Genomic DNA, 18,226 nt, shown 5'->3' on the forward strand with positions numbered 1-18,226 from the left:
TACGTTTTTTTCTATACAACAGGATTTACATGCATTATGCTCCTGAAATCTGTGTTTTCCAGCCTTATTATTAGCTTGATCGGCCAGACTTGTTGTACATGAGGCAGTCAGTCCATGCCCCCCAAATACTGGCCTAGCTGTCAATAAGTAAAGCAATAAAGACAGATTATAAAACAATTTCTGATTACGGCTCGGTTCACACTGTCCCGACACCGGATGCCATTCGCACCGCACTGCATGTCTGTGCGATGTGAACTCAGTCATACAAATTGTATGGCTGAATTTGCATCGCATTCGGACCAAACTCGCACAGGACCCTTTTTTTGGTCCGTACCAGAATCGGATCGCATGGGTGTTCACACCCATGGGATCCAATTCCTGTCCGAATTGACAGTTCGCACTGCGATATGCAAACTGATTTGGGAGTGTCATTAAAGCAGGGGTGGCAAACACAAGGCCCGCGGGTCGAATCCGGCCCGCCAGACCTTGCCATGTGGCCCGCGCAACGGCCAGCAGGTCTCCCAGGCAACACGAGTAAACATCCTCGGTTCGGTTTTTGAGTCACGTGTCTGGTTTTCAGCACACTCAAAACCCAGAAACACATTCAGACCGGATGGTAGCTTCCTCTATGCAGGCTTTCGGGAGAGTGTTTATACCAGCCACCGGCACAGAACCGGCCTGTCATCTCACCTTCACGCTCTCACTATCTCTCTTCTCATCTCCGGGATTGAGGGGACGCAGTGCTGAGCATGGAATACTAGCAGATAATATGTGTGCGGGCTGCAGGGTCTGTGTTCACCCCTGGAGTGAAGTGTCTTTTCTATCCCTGAGAGAGCGCCATGTGACTGTCAGAGGATAGTGAAGACAGCGGTGTAGCGGTTGAGGGGCACAGGATTAGCCCAGGTTACATCGTACAGGCTCTTGCAGGTACAAGTGTTCCCTCGTTCATCACAGCTCAGAAAGAGGCAGCGGCAGAGCAGTGAACAGGAGGTGGGGGAGGTTATGATCTCTACAGGTAGAGAGCCGGTGGAGGAAGAAGTCATCATGCAGCAGCAGCAGGTCAGTGCAAGTTACAACACACAGAGGTTGGGGGCATGGATACTTACTGTGTGCTCTATTGGTCATGAGTGAGATCTGCAAGACTTCCACACACACACCAAATCCCATTCTACCCCATCCCATCCACCCCACCATACCCCATCCCATCTCATCCCATACCCACCCCATCTCATCCCATCCCTATCCCATCCTACCCCACCATACCCCATCCCATCTCATCTCATCCCACCCCCATCCCATCCTACACCACCCCACCATGCCACATCCGACCCCTCCATATCCCATCCTACCCCAACCCATCCTATACCACCCTACCCCATCCTATCCCAGGGTGGATGGAAGGAGAGTGGAGGGTGCAGAGGTCAGATATTGCACACGGTCCATAGCATACTCCTGTATCCTGCATTCCGTACGCAGCAAACTCCTGAACCCAGCGCTCCATAAAACCAGTAATAAATGCAGTGACAATTATTTATGATAATAAATAGTGGACACATAGTCCTACAGATACGACCGGCCCTTTGAGGGAAACCATACTGCTAATGCGGCCCCCCGATGAATTTGAGTTTGCCACCCCTGCATTAAAGGGTTTGTAAAGGAATTTTTTTTTTTTATCTTAATAGCTTCCTTTACCTTAATGCAGTGTTGTTTTCATGTCCTCATTGTTCGTTTTTGCTCTCAAGTTTCTGTAATTCTTCTCTGATCTCCACACTTCCTGGTTGTCTGTTTCCTGATAACCACAGTACTTTCTGTGGTCACCAACTTCAAGGAGGTGTGATTACTGTGTGTCTAAAACCCCTCAGCACCAATCAGTTTCGTTTTCCAAACCATTACTGTCCTCTATTGGCTCTGTACAGCAGAGGCAGGAAACATGCAAAAACGAAACTAAAAACAGGTACATTATATGATTGATTTTTATCTATTTTTAATCGTTTTTAAAAGGAATCAGTTAACTATTATGTCTCTATACCCTGTAAAGTCATTTCAGCATAAAAAATGTTTATTTACAACTCCTTTAACTTTCTATTGACACTCCCAGCAGTTTGCATAAGGCAGTGTGAACTGCCTGCGAGTTAGGTGCGATGCGGGAACCTGCAGTGGATTTGCAGGGTTCTCCCATTGCATCAATGTAAACCAAGCCCAAACCCCAGGCAGATGTTTCTGTTTTTTCACCTTATTGCATCCTATGCTTTAAAGGTGAAAAAACAACTGTCGATTACTGCCACCCCCAGCTCCCCCATTTAACTTACTTGAGCACTGGAAAGTCCCACGTCGCGAACTGGGCGATTACGCCCCCCCCCCCCCCCCAAAAAAAAATCTGCGATTCTTTTTAATTGTATATTAAAGTGCATCAACAAACAAAATTGCAAAGGCAAACCCTTTCTCCAACTGAAAAGTCGCTGTGCAGTATATTATATATACCGTATTTATCTGCATATACCACGAACTTGTTTCCCCTTAAAATAAGGGGAAAATCATAGGTGTGCGCGATATACGCCGATACCCGCGCTGTGTTTGAACCTTGCCGCCGACATATACCGAGCGCAGTACACTCGGCTCCCCTCGCGGTCACGCCCTGTGCCGCCTCCTATGCGAGAGGAGACAAGCGTGGTCGAGCGTGCCCGAGTGTACTACGCTCAGTATATGTCGACGGCGGCGTTCAAACATAGCGCGGGAAGCGGGAATCGGCTCAGAAACAGCGCGGGAGAAGCAGGGAGCACACCACCGAGGCCGCAGATGGACGACAAGGCCGCCGATGGACGCCGGGCAAGACACCGACGAGGGGCATTCAAACTAAGTATTTTCTTTTTTCCTCAAATTTCCCTTCTAGGTTGGGGGTGCACGCTATACGGCAGTGCACGCTTTACCCCGATAAATACGGTACATTTATATTATCTGTCTAATGTACTACACACTAAACCTTTTTCTCCTTTGCATATCCTGGTTTTAGTCGTATTTAGTCGACTAAATCTCCAGTACATTTTAGTCGACTAAAATGTCCTATGTTTAACCACTTCCATACCAGGTACTTACGCAGCTTCCCGCCCAAGCCAATTTTCAGCTTTCAGCACTGTCGCACTTTGAATGGCAATTGCGCGGTCATGCTACACTGTACCCAAACAAAATTGGCGTCCTTTTTTCCCCACAAATAGAGCTTTCTTTTGGTGGTATTCGATTACCTCTGCGATTTTTTTTTTTTGCGCAACAACTAAAAAAAGGCTGAAAATTTGGAAAAAAAATTACGTTTTTATTTTTTTCTGTTAATTTTTTTGTAAATAAGTTTTCTCTTTCAATTACGGGCACTGATATGGCGGCACTAATGGGCACCGATGAGATGGCACTGATGGACATCGATGAGGTAGTACTGACGGGCACAGATGAGGTGGCACTGATTGGCGGCGCTGGTATGCGACACTGATGGGCACACATAGGCGGCACTGATGGGCACACATAGGCGGCACTGATGGGCACACATAGGCGGCACTGATGGGCACACATAGGCGGCACAGATGGGCACTCATGGGCGGCACTGATGGATACTTATGGGTGGCACAGATGGGCACTGATAGGTGGGCACTGGGCATGGATGGGCACTGTGGGGTGGCACTGATGGACACTGGGGTGGCACTGATGGACACTGGGGTGGCACTGATGGACACTGGGGTGGCACTGATGGACACTGGGGTGGCAGCACTGATTTTTGCCAGGTTGCCAGTCAGTGCCCATTTGTGGGCACTGACTGGCATCTTTTTTTTTCTTTATGCTTTTTTTTTTTTTTCTGTCATTTTTTTTTTTTTTGCCCACCCTGGTGCTCCAGGGTGGGCATCCCTGGTGGTCCAGTGTGGCGATCCGAGGGGGGGCTGCGCTGATAAACAATCAGCGCTAACCCCCCCTGTCAGGAGAGCCGCCGATCGGCTATCCTCTACTCGCGTCTGTGAGGAAGAGCCATCGACGGCTCTTCCTGTTTACATCGTGATCAGCCGTGGTTGGACACGGCTGATCACGTGGTAAAGAGTCTCCGCCGGAGGCTCTTTACCGAGATCGGAGATGCAGGGTGTCAGACTGACACCCCGCATCACCGATCGCCGCGATGCGCGCCCCCACGGGCGCGCGCGGCATGAAATCCTGCAGGACGTTCTAGAACGTCCTGTCAGGATTTCATAACCACTTCCCGGACGTAAATCGGCCATAGGCCGGGCGGGAAGTGGTTAAAGTCGACTAAAATGTACTGGAGTGCTAAAATTTGACTCTTGAGGGTACTTATGGATAGACCCTTTACCGCCCCGCACTGTAAAAATTCCAAAATAGCTGTGGGACTCTGCACCGAAAAGGAGCTTCCTACGCACCACTCGTTAAAGCGGAGCCAGACCTTCCTGTAAATCCAGCGTGTCTCCTTTCTGCTATTGAGGAGGGTGGAGATTAAGCTCTCTGAAAAACCCTTAGATTTTAGTATGCCCTCCTCAGTAGCCAGGCCGCTAACTTCCATTGGTGTACCTGTGGACAGAGGAGTGGACTCTGTGAGAGGAGATCCTCTTGAGGTGGCAGGAATAAGGGAGGTTCTACAGCTAGCCGTTTGAGAATTGAGAACCATGCCCATTTGGGCCAATGTGGTGCGATCAAGATCAGAGAAGTGTTCTCTATTTGAAATTTTCTCAAAACTGCCGGCAACAATACTGGGGGCGGGAAGGCATAGCATGTTGTGAAATGCCAGTTCTGGGTCAATGCATCCACCCCCAGCGCTCCCTTCCCTCTGCTTCTGCCGAAGCGTCTGCTATGTATGCGATTCATCGCAGAATCGTAGGGAAGCAAGATAAAATGGTTTCTTTGGCAGTCCCTGGTTAAATGTGCTCTTAAATCTTGGAGAGCCGATGTTCTAATTTGCGGGCCACAACTGTAACAACCATTTCTGGCTTTAAATTACCTATCGTAGAGTCCCAAGTTTTTTTTAGGAGGGAGTCTATTCTTTTGTCCATGACGTCAGCTAAAGCTCCCATGTCCTCAAATTCCAGATCTGTATGCCTGGAGACCTGGGAGAAAGCAGCGTCTAATTTGGGGCTTTTATTCCAAATGGACACGGGATCCTCAAAAAAAGGGAATCTTCTTTTTAGGGACCTAGAGAAAAAAGGGCTTCCTTTGGGGATCCTGCCATTCCTTTTTAACCGTTTCAACCAGTAAGTCATGTACTGGGAAGACTTTTCTTTTGTTCCCCCAGGCCCCTGTACATTTGGTCATGAAGTGTCAGGGGTTTCTTGTCCGCCTGAATACCGAGGGTTGTGTAAATTGTCCCCAAGAGGTCCTCTACCTCATCCAGGGACAATTTATATCTGGAGGGCTTCCTGGACTCACCGTCCTGGTCCTCTCCCTCTGATCCATCCTGAGAATCAGAGATGGCACTATCTGGTTGTGCTTGTTCCACCTCTGAAGGGCCTAAAGCCTACTCTGCCCTAGGTGCAGTGGCAGGTGCAGAGCCCTGAGCATGTGACGGGGTTGTATCCTGGGGGGCGGGATTAGTGGGGAGTTGACATTTTTCAAAAAGGATTTGAATGATGAAAAGGTGGACGATAGTTACTTTACAGAGTCCCCTAGAGCAGGGATATTCAATTAGCGGACCTCCAGCTGTTGCAGAACTACAAGTCCCATGAGGCATAGCAAGACTCTGACAGCCACAAGCATGACAACTAGAGGCAGAGGCATGATGGGATTTGTAGTTTTGCAACATCTGGAGGTCCGCTAATTGCATATCCCTGCCCTAGAGTGTCCCTACAGGAGGTGCACTTCATTTTTCAAGGGGCCCAACACATCTGTGCTGTGTACCCACTCCACCCCCAACACATCTCTGTACCCCCCCTCCACCCCACACTTTCACCCCATGGTCGCTCAGCAATCAATGTTGATGACAGTCTGCGGTCAGCATCTCCCCCTGCACCTCAGATCACTTCTGTTGCAGCTCACTATGCAGTGGTTGTCCATGCTCCTTGGGCTATATGTCCATCCAGATGGGCACCCCACCCCCAGAAGCTTGCGTCTGTCGTCAGCCTTTGCTCTATAGGAAAAGAGAGAGAGAGAGAGACTTGTAAAGCGCAACACATGCGAACTGAATCGCCTCTGGGTGCTGGATCCATTTCATGGGTAAGGAACCCCTTGACCGCAGAAGAGATGGGTTTTAATCTTTCTCCTGAAGGCCAAGTGGTCCGACTCCAGTCAGATGGTGGTTGGTAGTGCGCATTCCACAGGCGGGGTCCTTGGACTGCAAATCTTCGATCTCCTTTGGACTTGTATCTGGCTTTGGGTATCTGGAGGAGGTTTTGATTGGTGGATCGCAGAATGCGATTGGGGTTATGGGCTTTTATTTTTTCGCATTGATATTGGGGGGCGTTGCCTTGAATACACTTATGTATTAGGCAGAGTGCCTTGAAAGTGATTCTGTCTTATACTGGCAACCAATGAAGGGATCTCAGTGAAGGTGAGATTGATACCCATGTTTTTTTACCAGTCACTAGTCGAGCGGCCGTATTTTGAACGACTTGCAGACGAACGATTTGGTATTTGGGGAGTCCTAGATAGAGGGCATTTGCGTAGTCGAGTCTGGAATTGATGATTGTTCCCACCACGACTGCAATGTCCTCTTTCGGGATAAAGGGCGTGAGTCTGCGTAGTAGGCGCAGCAGATGGTGGGATCCGCTGACTACTGACCCCATTTGTGCATCCATTGTCATGTCGGTATCGAAAATGACTGAGACTTTTGACTTTGGTGCTAGGGGTGATAGTTTTACCCAGAATGGGTGGGGGAGTCCATGTTGACGCGGGGTGATTTTTCCGGTTAGCGTGAAACAGGAGAAGTTCTGTTTTCGAACCATTGAGTTTAAGATAACTGTTTGTCATCCAGTTATCTATTAGAGTGAGGCATTTCTCTAGTCCAAGAGAATGATCCTTTTTGTTGCAGATGCGGAAATACAGTTGTGTGTCATCTGCATAAGAGTGATAAAGTAACTTCTGGTTACTGATGATTTCAAAGAGAGGGCGAAGATAGATATTAAACAATACGGGCGATAAGGGAGATCCCTGAGGGACTCGCATGACACCGTACGTTTTTCAGAAGTGAAAAGACCCCAGTTTCACTATTTGTGATCCAAGAAGGAGGAGAACCAGGGTAAAACACCTTCAGCGACTCCGGCTACTTCAGCTAGCCTAGCCAGTAGTAGTCCGTGGTCTACAGTGTCAAAAGCTGCGTGATAGCTGGTGCCAGTATATCGGCATATTTTTTAAAGGGGTTTAGTGGGGGATGATATCGTTGGGTGCTGTGCTATTACGCAGAGTCCCGATGATGTTTTCAGTGGCATCGATGGAAATGGGTTTTAGAGTGAATTTTGGTGATTGCGGCGGATTTATGTGGGTATTAGGTTTGTGATTTGGGGGGGGGAGTTGGTGACGGTTCCATTTTGCTGAATACTTTCACGGATTTTTTTAATTTTATTAATGAAATAATCTGATAATTAGTTGCAAAATTCTTGTGAATCAGAATTGGGGGCCTCTAAACAAGCTGGATTCATAGTCTGAGTGACCAGCTTGAAGAGTTCTCGGGGGCGGTTACGGGCATTTGCGATGATGTTGGAGAAATTATTTTTTTTGGCCGTGAAGATTTCTTTGTGATATTTCTTTGTTATTATCTTGTAAATGGTGTGTTTATCTGAAGAGCACCTTTTCCACGCAGCTTCTGCTCTTCTACGCTCTTGTTTTAGCAACGTCAGCTGGTCATTAAACCAGCTGGAGTTGTTTTTCCGGATGCAAGTTTTGCGTTTTGGTGCTACTAAGTCAGCTGACTGTAGTAGCGCCTTGCTGATGGCGTCAAGTGTTTCTGTGGCTGTTTGTTTTTATTTTGTTCCCTAGTGTTGTTTTGAAGAGTTCCGAGTGGAGCTTCTTCTGATATCTAGTCCAGTGAGTTGTCATCGGTTTTGTCGTTTTTTTTTTTTGGGCTGGCATTTTTGGTGATTGTGAATTTGATGGCATGGTGATCGGTCCATGGTTGCGGCTCATTTCCCAGGACGTCAATTTCCAAATCTTGTTTGAAAATGAGATCGAGCGTATGGCCTGAGGCATGAGTGGGGCCTTGTATTAGTTGCTGCAGACCTAATCCTTCTAGATGGTCGATGAAGGCGTCGGCTACGGGGTCCAGCGAGGAGTTGGCCCAGAGGTTGAAATCCCCAAGCACCAAAAGGTGTTTGATGTTTAGGGTATATGTGGGGATGAATTCCGTCAACGACGTGAGAAGGTGCGTTTTTGGGCCTGGTGGTCTATAGCAAAGTAGCATATGGACCGTATCTTGGGGATTTGTTTGCAGCTGCAGAGTGAGGGTTTCCATGAATGGAAGCGAGTTTTGAAGGACTGGTTTGGTGATCGAGAGGTGAGTCTTGTGGATCACCGCCAGGCCCCCCCTCTTTGCCCCACTCTGTTTTGCATTTGAATGCGATAATTTGCTGGCACCAATTCTGTTAGAATGGTGTTGCAGTCGGCTGTGAGCCAGCTTTCTTTGATGAAGAGGCAGTCTAGATCGTGTTGAAGGATGAAATCATAGATTTCTTGTCGGTGTTTAACCAAAGCGTGTTGACCAAAGCGCATATTATGCGCTTGGGCTTGGGCACCTGCGCGTAGTTTTTGACTGTTGATCGCCGATTGATTCTCAACAGTCGCTCATTCCTTAGAGATTTTTTGGTGACAACTGGGAGTATAGAGGCAAATGGTTTTAGTTCCCGGATGGTTTCTGCAGAGTATTTTAGGTAACCCATGGTCGCAGAAAAAATGCTGAAGATCTCTTGCATGGAGACGTGCCCATTGTACTGCTGGTATTGAAGCCGTGATGAGGCCTAGAACTGATATGGCTGCCCTGATTGCAATTAGCAGGTTTGTCAGTCCCTTTTACTGCCTTTTGGACCGTCTTTATTTTTTCCTCTGGGAGGAAAATTCTTTTCTGTATGGAATTTATGGTATATCCCAGAAATGTTATTGTCTGGGACGGGATCATATTTGACTTTTCTTTGTTTATGATCCATCCGAGACTCTCCAAATCTTTTCTCGTCTTTTTTAGATCTTTCTCCAATAGATCCCTTGTTTTGGCAAATAGCAAGAGGTCTTCCAGGTATGGTACTATTGACATCCCCTTTACTTTGAGGGGTGCTAGGGCCTCTGCTATAATTTTTGTAAAATATCCTTGGTGAGGACAACAGCCTGAAAGGGAGGGCTCTGAACTGCAGATGTGAGATTGAGTCCTCCATCTTCACTGCTAGCCGTAGGTATTTCTGCGATGCTGGGGCTATAGGCACGTGCAGGTACGCATCCCTCAGATCTATGGATGCCAAAAAACAACCTGTCAGAAGATGTTTCAATGAAAAGATTGTGTCCATCCTGAATTTTTGTGTTTAGTATTGTTTAGTATTTTCAGGTTCAGCATTAAAACAGAATTTCCCTGATGGTTTCCTTACTAGAAATATGTGCAAATAGACTGTCACTGTTTTTTTTGTGGTTTAACCAGGAGGATGGAATAGTACCCCTGACTTTTCCCTCCCTCTTTGGGACCTCCAGGGTCTTTTATATTTATATGTACCCCGTCTCCTTTTTATCCTCGGCTTGTCTAAAAGCGCAAAAAATGTCCTTGCCCTCAGGAATCACTTTCTTCTTTTTTATTATGAAGGCCTTCTTATCAGCCGTTCTATCAAGTAAGGCTTCCAGATCAGGGCCAAATACCAAGTTCCCCTCAAAAGGCAACCCAGCAAATTTTGCCTTTGAGGCTGTATCCCCTGACCACGTTTTAACCCCTTAAAGCTCTACAAGCCGAGTTGACCAGGGCTGCGGATCTTGCCGACATTTTGATAGATTCGGCAGAGGCATCAACCATGTACCTTACAGCCTTCTGTAGTACGGGCAGCGTGTCTAGCAGGTCCTTGTGTGAAATTCCTGCTTCGATATGCGTTTTTAATTGCTCCAGCCAATGTTCCAGGCCACCACAGTTGATGCCATGGCTGGTTTTAAATTGGCAAGAGTTGAATCTCAAGCTTTTTTCAATAGGGAGTCTGCCCTCTTGTCCATGGCGTCTTAATACGCCCATGTCTTCGAAGGCCAAGTCTGTGTTCAGAAGGGAATCTTTGTTTAACCACTTAACGACCCCTTCACGCCGATATACGTCGGCAGAATGGCACGGCTGGGCACATCAACGTATATGTACGTTGTCCTTTAAGCCCAGCTGTGGGGTCACGGGCACGCTCCCACGACCCGGTCCGAAGCTCAGTGACTGCGGGACTCACGGACCTGATCGCCGCTGGAGTCCAGCGATCGGTCCCCGGAGCTGAAGAATGGGGAGAGCTGTGTGTAAACACGGCTTCCCCGTTCTTCACTGTGGCGGCATCATCGATCGTGTGATCCTTTTATAGGGATGACGTCACACCTACAGCCACACCCCCCTACAGTTGTAAACACACTTGACGTCACACATAACCCCATCAGCGCCCCCTGTGGTTAACTTCCAAACTGCAATTGTCATTTTCACAATAAACAATGCATTTTGAATGCATTTTTTGCTGTGAAAAATAACAATGGTCCCAAAAATGTGTCAAAATTGTCCAAAGTGTCCGCCATAATGTCGCAGTCACAAAAAAAAAAAACCTCGCTGATCGCCGCCATGAGTAGTAAAAAAAAAAAAAAATTGCCGTCCAAATAAAAATGCAATAAAACTATCCCCTATTTTGTAAACGCTATAAATTTTGCGCCAACCAACCGATAAACGCTTATTGCGATTTTTTTTTACCAAAAATAGCCTAAACTGAGGAAAAAAATTTTTTTTATATATTTTTGGGGGACATTATAGCAAAAAGAAAAAATATTGAATTTTTTTCAAAATTGTCGCTCTATTTTTGTTTATAGCGCAAAAAATAAAAACCGCAGAGGTGATCAAATACACCCAAAAGAAAGCTCTATTTGTGGGGAAAAAAGGACGCCGATTTTGTTTGGGCCGGAATTACCATTGGGCTTGACTGGGCTCAAAAATAAATAATGTTGAGAGAGATAGAATATATATATATATATATATATATATATATATATATATATATATATATATATATATATATATATATATATATATATATATATATATATATATATATATATATATATATAATTTATTATCATCATTAAAGGGCCCGGAGGTCTCCAGGCCCATCCCCCCCCCCTTTTTTTTATAAATGTTAAAAAAAAAAATTTAAAGGCCCAGAGGTCCCCGGATGGCAACCTCCCTTTTTTTTATGTATTTTTTATAAATGTTTATTTTTTTTTATTTTATTAAAAGGGCCCAGAGGTCCCCGGATGGCTACCCCCGCTTCTCAATTTGCGGCAGCCCCCCGCTTCTCAATTTCAGGCGGCAGCACCCCCCCTCCCCCGTTCTCTGCTCCAGGGGGCCCATGCCTTAACCACTTAACCCCCGGACCATATTGCTGCCCAAAGACCAGAGTACTTTTTGCGATTCGGGACTGCGTCGCTTTAACAGACAATTGCGCGGTCGTGCGACTTGGCTCCCAAACAAAATTGGCATCCTTTTTTTCCCCACAAATAGAGCTTTCTTTTGGTGGTATTTGATCACCTCTGCGTTTTTTATTTTTTGCGCTATAAACAAAAATAGAGAGACAATTTTGAAAAAAATGAATATTTTTTACTTTTTGCTATAATAAATATCCCCCAAAAATATATAAAAAAAAAAATTTTTTCCCTCAGTTTAGGCCGATACGTATTCTTCTACCTATTTTTCGTAAAAAAAAAAAAAATCGCAATAAGCGTTTGATTGGTTTGCGCAAAAGTTATAGCGTTTACAAAATAGGGGGAATTTTTATGTCATTTTTATTAATATATATTTTTTACTAGTAATGGCGGCGATCAGCGTTTTTTTTTCCGGTATTGCCACATTATGGCGGACACTTTTGACACATTTTTGGGACCATTGGCATTTTTATAGCGATCAGTGCTATAAAAATGCATTGGATTACTATAAAAATGCCACTGGCAGTGAAGGGGTTAACACTAGGGGGCGGGGAAGGGGTTAAGTATGTCCCTTGTGTGTTCTTACTGTGGGGGGGGGGGGGGATGGGGGGGTGGCCTCACATGGGGAAACACTGATCCTCTGTTCATACATTGTATGAACAGAAGATCAGCATTTCCCCTGCTGACAGGACCAAGAGCTGTGTGTTTACACACACAGCTCCCGTCCCCTGCTCTGTACCGAGCGATCGCGTGTGCCCGGCGGCGATCGCGCCCGCCGGGCACACGCACGGGAGTCGGGGCGAGCGGGGGCCCCTAGTGGCGTCTGGGAGAGAGGACGTTATACTACTTGCTCTCGCCCAGCAGAGCCAACTTGCCGACGTAGAACGGCGGTGCGCGGTCGGCAAGTGGTTAAGCTGTGCAAGGGGCCCCAAAATTCCTGATGGCGGCCCAGCGCATACCTCCCAACACGCACGGATTCTGCGGGACTTTCCCGCACAGACAGCTTCTTCCCGCAGTCCCGCGAAAGGGTTAATTTTCCCGCACTGCAAGAGGAGGCAGCACGGAAGCAGGAGGAACCGGAGCTGTGTGTGGAGGACTGTGGCTGCTTAAGGGAAGAATGCCGACAGCCGGGCTGACAGTCTGTCGGCACAGATGAGAGGCACTCCCCCCCCCCCCCCCGTTCAACAACCCCCCCCCCCTGCTCAACAACTTTAATGCGCCCCCCCCGCTCAACAACTATGATCCCCCCCCCCCCTCGCTCAACATCTTCGATCCCCCCCAATTCTCGGCTCCAGGGGGCCCCTTCAACACTCAAGCCCAGGGGCCCCCACCACCCTAAGTCCTGCCCTGACGACCACGCAATTGTCAGTTAAAGCGACGCAGTGCCGAATCGCAAAAAGGGGCAAGGTCCTTTAGCTGCATTTTGCTCCGGGTCTTAAGTGGTTAAAAGATTTAGAGAAGAAAGGGGTCCTCTCTGGATCCTTCCATTCTCTTTTCACTGTTTCAGATAAAAACTTAGGCACTGAGAATACCTGGTGTTTCACTTCCCTCCCATGCCCTGGAATATTTTGTCGTGCAAGGACAGTTGAGCCTTGTCCTCTCTGATGTTTAAAGTTGTGTGTATAGTTTTTAATAAATCATCCACTTCCTCTAAAGACAATCTAGAACGTGAAGAAGAAACTTATTTTTCTTCATCTTCCTCTTCCTCAGAACTTGGGGAAGCACTTTTCTCTTCATCCTCTGATTCACTGACCTCTCTGGGTGCAGAAGTACTTGGACGAGAACAGGATGGCGATTGCCTCTACTGTTTGGCTGAGCCGCCGAGCGTTTATCCAGAAAGGAACGTAACGACTCAAGCGTGTCCGCTAGTTCCTTTCGGAAAGATATCAACAAACGCCTGGGGAATGCCCAGGAAAAAAACCAAGCCTACTTACTGACCAGCTCGCAGACAACCGATTAACCTAACAGTATGCGTTAAAAACAGGGGTTTTGTTCGCACGCATTTGCAAACGCATGCGTGAGCCACAGAGCCACGTCACGGCACACTTTCAGAAAGGGCTTAATAGCTCTACTGGTTGAGTAGCAGCTGTAGCCAAGGCAGTTTCCTCTGTAACCAGATCTGCTATACAGGTCTTGCATAATGCTTTCGGCCATGATTCCCTAAGCATGTTTTTGCAAGACGGACATTTCCTCTTAGGAGGAGGGGGAGCAATGTTTGTTGTTTTCTTTGGTTTTAGCCTGAAATATACCAACACAATTCCATTTTTTAGAAAAAAAGAACTTTTTAAAACATACATGATTACTTTAGCAAGAATCTAACCAGCTGACAAAAACAAAGTGCTAACCCCTTTTAGCTCTTGCACAGCTCTCCTAGCGTCTCTCCCCACTGAGTCACTATACTACATACAAACGCAGTCTCCCTAGTACAGTTTAACAAGGAGAGTGGTGCAGGCTCCCCTCATTCCCCCCCAGGGGAGTAAGTGAGGGACAACAAATACAGGACCCTAGGATAAGATACAGGGACCTCTGCCCCGGCTTACCTGAAACTGACTGGTGTTAGTGGTTCCTGCCACTGCCGCTTGGTCCTCTTCCATACTGCTGAGTCCTTTAGTGCAGGTGTTCCGTGCATGCCCATACAGGCAGTCCCATTTATGTCAATTGGGATGCAACGGCTGCAAAGGCATAGCCGTTGTTCCCAATCTGACATCCGTGTGGGTACATGACCTCAAAACGCAGATAGTGTGAGGTCAGGGACATGCATACGGACCTACATGGTTGTAAAATTGGGAGCAGCGGCTCTGTTCGTGCAGTTGCTACATCCCAAATGACATGAATGGGACTGCCTGCAAGGGGATGCACGGAACACCTGTGTATACCTGTAAAGTTACGCTGTGTATGCATGTAAACAAGGCCTTAGGCCCGCTTCACACAAGCAGACCAATCGGGTCTGCCTGTCCGTTTTTCAGGTGGGCCCAATCGGACCACCCATTGTTCTCTATGGAGAGGATGAAGTAAATGGACATGTGTCCGTTTACACCCGCCTGCATTCGATCTAGTCCTGTCCGCTAAAAAAAAAAAAAAAAAAATTATAGTAAAGTTGGTCCAATGTTTTTGCATAATGTGAAAGATGAAGTTACGCTGAGTAAGTAATCTAACATGTCACCCTTCAAAATTGCGCACGCTCCTGGAATGGCGTCAAACTTTAAAAATCCCCATAGGCGACGCTTTAAATATTTTTACTGGTTACATGTTTTTAGTTACAGAGGAGGTCTAGGGCTATAATTATTGCTCTCGTTCTAAAGTTCGCAGAGATACCTCACATGTGTGGTTTGAACACCGTTTTCATATGTATGCGAGCACACGGGTACAGGAGAGCTTTAAAAAAAAAAACTATTGTTCATTTGACCTCATTTACTTTAGTTTGACATGTTTTCCCCCCAAAAATAAATTTTTTTGATAACTTTTATTCCTATTGCAAGAAATTTAAACATCCCTTGTAAGAGGAATATGGCATGACAGGTCCTCTTTACAGTGAGATATGGTGTAGGGCAGTGGTCTCCAAACTGTGGCCCAAGGGCCGAATGTGGCCCTTTGCTTGCCATTATCTGGCCCATGGAGCAATATTTAAATTGACTGACACCAATGATGGGGAACCATTCCATCAACTACTACTGACACCATCAATGAAGTACTAATCTCCTCATTGATATCAAGAATGGGTCACTATTTCTCTCATTAAAACTAATGATGGGCACTGGTGCCGAGGCATTTTCTACCTTCACTAGGCACAGTCTGGCCCCCCTAAAGCCTGGAGGAAAGTAAACTGGCCCTTTGCTTAGAAAGTTTGGAGACCCCTGGTGTAGGGAATCGCTGGCTGAAAAAGCCGATATCTGAATGATGCCTGTAGCTGCAGGCATCATTCAGATATCCCTGCACAAATTCAAGGACGTTATATGATGGCAAGGAAGTGGTAAAAATAAAATAAAAATTTAAAACACAAAGTTGTTCATTTATACAATATTTCTAACACATAGCATGTACATACCAAAAATGACACCCCAAAATAGATTCTCCTACTCCTCCTGAGTAGGGCGATACCACATGTGTGAGACTTCCACAGCCTGGCCACATACAGAGGCCAAGTATGGCAGAACATGGCAGAGTATGGCAGAGTATGGCTGGGTATCGCAGAGTATCACCGCGTATGGCAGGGTATTGCAGAGCATGGATGGATCTCTCCCCCTCTCCTACTGTACAGATCGGTACAGAGAGAGAAGAGCGGAACTGGCATGACATGATGCCGGTTTGTTTACAAGTGATCCATTCTGGGAGGACGTCAATGTACGCCCTTTCAGAGTTAACAAACCGCCCTGTAGCCGTTATTCGGCTATGGGCTGGTTGTTAAGTGGTCCCAGAAGTAACCAAACAGCAGAACCGGAATAGGAAGAGGCGGATTAGGAAGACTGCATAGCAACAGCGGGTTTCTGGTAAAAAATATATTTTTCAATGTTTTTTCTCTTTATTTCAAAGAAAATTTTTATGTATAAATGTTTGTTAGGGTGGACCAGTAGCGACTGGTGCTCAAATTTTTTTGGGGGGCACAAACAAACAGAAAAAAAAAAACACACACACACACACACCAATTGCTGCCACTGTATTCATCAAACGCTGCCAGTATGTCCCCTCAAATGCCGCCAGTTTGTGTCCCCAATTGACGCCAGTTTCCCCCCAGCACTTACCTTCCTCGGGTCAGCGCTGTCCTCCCCCACGCTCCCTCGATGTCTTCTCCCGCTCTCGATGACGCTTAAGCCAATCAGGTGACCGGTAACCAGACTATTAAAGGGCCCAGAGGTCCCCAGGGCCCTGAATGGCAACCCCCCTTTTTTTTTTTTATAAAATGTTTATTTTATATATATATATTTTTTTTATTTTATTTTATTAAAGGGCCCAGGGGTTTCTTTTATTTTTATTAAAGGGCCCAGATGGCAACCCTCCTTTTTTTGTAATTTCTTTTAAAAAAAAAATATATATATATATTTATATATATTTTTATTTATTATTAAAGGGCCCAGAGGTCCCCAGATGGCAACCCCCCCTTTTTTAAAAATAAATAAATATATATTTTGTATTTCTTTTTTTATTAAAGGGCCCAGGATGGCTACCCCCCCCTTTTTTTTATATATATTTTTCTTTATTTCCTCTTTTGTAAAGGGCCCCCCCGCTTCTCCATTTTAGGCGGCAGCAGGACAGGACCCCCCCACCCCCTGGTTCTCTGCTCCAGGAGGGCCCATACCTGAAGCTGTGTAAGGGGTCCCATAATTCCTGATGGCGGCCCTGGGACAATACATAGCTTCATTCAATGCATGAAGCTATGTATTGTTGATTGATGGGTGCAGGAGGAGAGAGGGGGCGGCGCTCCTGCGCCCACTATGGACGCACCGCTACTGGGGTGGACCTCCGCTTTAAAGTGTTTGTAAAGGCTGAATTTCAGTTTTTTTACCTTCATGCCTTCTATGCATGAAGGTAAGACCTCCAGTGTGCAGCTCCCCCCTCAGCCTGCTAATACTTACCCGAGACTCTCCCTCCTGATTGGCTGAGAAGCAGGAGTAGGACTGAGCTGTGCTTTTTGTGTCTCACGGACACAAAGAGCCGGCTTGCTATGGGGGCACTCAGCAAGGGGGAGGGGCATTGGAAGGGACCCAAGAAGAGGGGGGGGGGGGGGATCAGGGCTCCTCTGTGCAAAACCACTGCACAGAGCAGGCAAGCATGGCATTATTTTTTAAAAATAAAAAGTTTCCCTTTACAGTCACTTTAAGACAGCATTATGCAATCAATCCAGATCCAAAAAAAAACGGTGTCAATGAGCCCTTAAGTGACCTTTCCAAGGTCAATCATGTGACAACAACCTGATACACACGAGAATGCAGGCTGGTTTGCAATACATTTGTATGGGCAGCAGGTGGTTCTCTGATGCAACTTCAGTGTGATGGTTGCAGCTCTAACAAGACATTTAAAGAACTGACACAAGGATTATTCCCAGGTTTTCCAGAAAGGAAAGCTCACAGCATTCACCTACTCACCATTTTGGAAAAATCTCTGTTATAGAGCGATGAGATCAGCCCCCTGCTACACACAGAGCTGCTTGTGAGTCTGGCTGTACGTCTAACAAACAGGAAGCTGCACATGGCTGATCCACCGCCTCTTCAACTGATTATATGATGCCAGGGCACGCTGATCACTGTGATCTGACTACTGCACACAGCTTACTGCATGTACTGCTCCTGGTATCCTTCCTATGACTATCATCAACACATAGACACAGGACACGGTGCGTGCAGATCAGGGGAGGGGCCACACTGACAGAAGGAAGTCCTATCTCCAACACGATGTTTGCACCATTTCCATAGTGTCCCTGATTTCAAGGGAGTGTCCCTGATTTGGAGCAATGTCCCTCTGCCCCTCTTTCCTCCTTATTTGTCCCCCATGTTGGTCTGATCTATATAGATGTATATAAAATGCACTTTTTATCTATCAAAAGTGTTTTCCAGCGCTAAACCTTTCATCTGATTTCTAAATTGCTGCATTTGTAAATTTCAAAAGCCAATATAAGAGAATAGAAGTGGGGAAAAAAAGCACTTGTGGGTCT

The 18,226-nt window shown here is 46.4% G+C and overlaps 1 protein-coding gene across 1 annotated transcript in view; it reads right to left on the reverse strand.

The window, feature by feature from the left end:
* PCBD2 (pterin-4 alpha-carbinolamine dehydratase 2) overlaps positions 1-17,961 on the reverse strand; it is a 432,795-nt gene extending 414,834 nt beyond the window's left edge. The window contains exon 1 of the mRNA XM_040344754.1: positions 17,661-17,961. Within this exon, the coding sequence (XP_040200688.1) occupies positions 17,661-17,765 (105 nt within the window). The 5' untranslated portion in view covers positions 17,766-17,961. The remainder of the gene's footprint in view (positions 1-17,660) is intronic.
* Positions 17,962-18,226: the final 265 nt, after the last annotated feature.

The sequence above is a fragment of the Rana temporaria genome, chromosome 3, assembly GCF_905171775.1.
Source record: "Rana temporaria chromosome 3, aRanTem1.1, whole genome shotgun sequence".
Classification (NCBI taxonomy): domain Eukaryota; kingdom Metazoa; phylum Chordata; class Amphibia; order Anura; family Ranidae; genus Rana; species Rana temporaria.